Source organism: Sinocyclocheilus grahami, unplaced genomic scaffold (genome assembly GCF_001515645.1).
Source record: "Sinocyclocheilus grahami isolate Dianchi unplaced genomic scaffold, SAMN03320097.WGS_v1.1 scaffold3271.1, whole genome shotgun sequence".
NCBI lineage: Eukaryota > Metazoa > Chordata > Actinopteri > Cypriniformes > Cyprinidae > Sinocyclocheilus > Sinocyclocheilus grahami.
In genome coordinates this window covers 9,094-10,061 of record NW_015508420.1, presented here as the reverse complement: position 1 = coordinate 10,061, position 968 = coordinate 9,094, and the positions used below count along the sequence as shown (strand labels likewise).

Genomic DNA, 968 nt, shown 5'->3' with positions numbered 1-968 from the left:
AGTCTGTTGTCTAAGATTTTTAACCAGAAGAAATATAATTCATTATCTGAGCTGCATCAGAGAGCTTTAAAAAAAGCTTTACAGAGTAAGAATGGACATCTGGATCTTTTCCTGCGGTTCCTTCTGGGTCTCTCAGTGGAGTCCAATCAGACTCTCTTACGAAAACTACTGACACAGACAGGAAGCTGCTCCTACAACAAAGAGGAAACAGTTCAGTGCATCAAGCAGAAGATCAGAGAGAATCGCTCTCCAGAGAAATCCATCAATCTGTTCCACTGTCTGAATGAACTGGGTGATGATTCACTGATGCAGGAGATCCAAGATTATCTGAAATCTGGAGAAATAAGAGAAACCAAACTCTCCTCTTCACAGTGGTCCGCTCTGGTTTATGTGTTGCTGACATCAGAGCAGAAGATGGATGTGTTTGATCTGAAACAGTTTATTGGAGCACAACATACAGCAGATGAAGTTCTTCAGAATCTGTTTCCTGTGGTTAAAGAATCCAGATCAGTTCGGTGAGTAACACTGAAAACAATCACTACACTTTCAAAACATGATCACTTCTTACCAAAGTAACAAAATGGGTGAAATCTCAGATAATCACATTTCTGGCAGTGAGCAGGAGAGGTGTGTGAGACACACTTACTAAAGCAGCTGAGGAGGTTTGTGTGTTTCTGTGTGAGAGCTGATGATGTAGAGCTTAGTGTGGAAGATGAAGATGAAGGAATGAATGTGAGGGGGTCAAAACTGACAGAAAACAGATTTCTAATGATGTTTATATGTTTGTTTTATTGTCTGAATGAATTACATTTGCATTTGTAAAATTTTCACATTTGGTTTCTTTAATCACAGCTGGTGTCAGTTCATCATTCATGTTCTTTTATCTGTACAGGTTTGCTTATTGTGTGTGACACATGAAGGCTGTGCAGTTATACATTGATTTAAAAATGTTAATTGTCTTATTAAGT

At 38.5% G+C, this 968-nt stretch overlaps 1 protein-coding gene across 1 annotated transcript in view; it reads left to right on the top strand.

Annotated features, from left to right (window-relative positions):
• LOC107576156 (uncharacterized) overlaps positions 1–515 on the top strand; it is a gene marked incomplete at its 3' end in the record, with an annotated part of 6,217 nt that extends 5,702 nt beyond the window's left edge. Inside the window, exon 5 of the mRNA XM_016262400.1 lies at positions 137–515. Within this exon, the coding sequence (XP_016117886.1) occupies positions 137–515 (379 nt within the window). The remainder of the gene's footprint in view (positions 1–136) is intronic.
• Between the last annotated feature and the right edge of the window lie 453 nt (positions 516–968).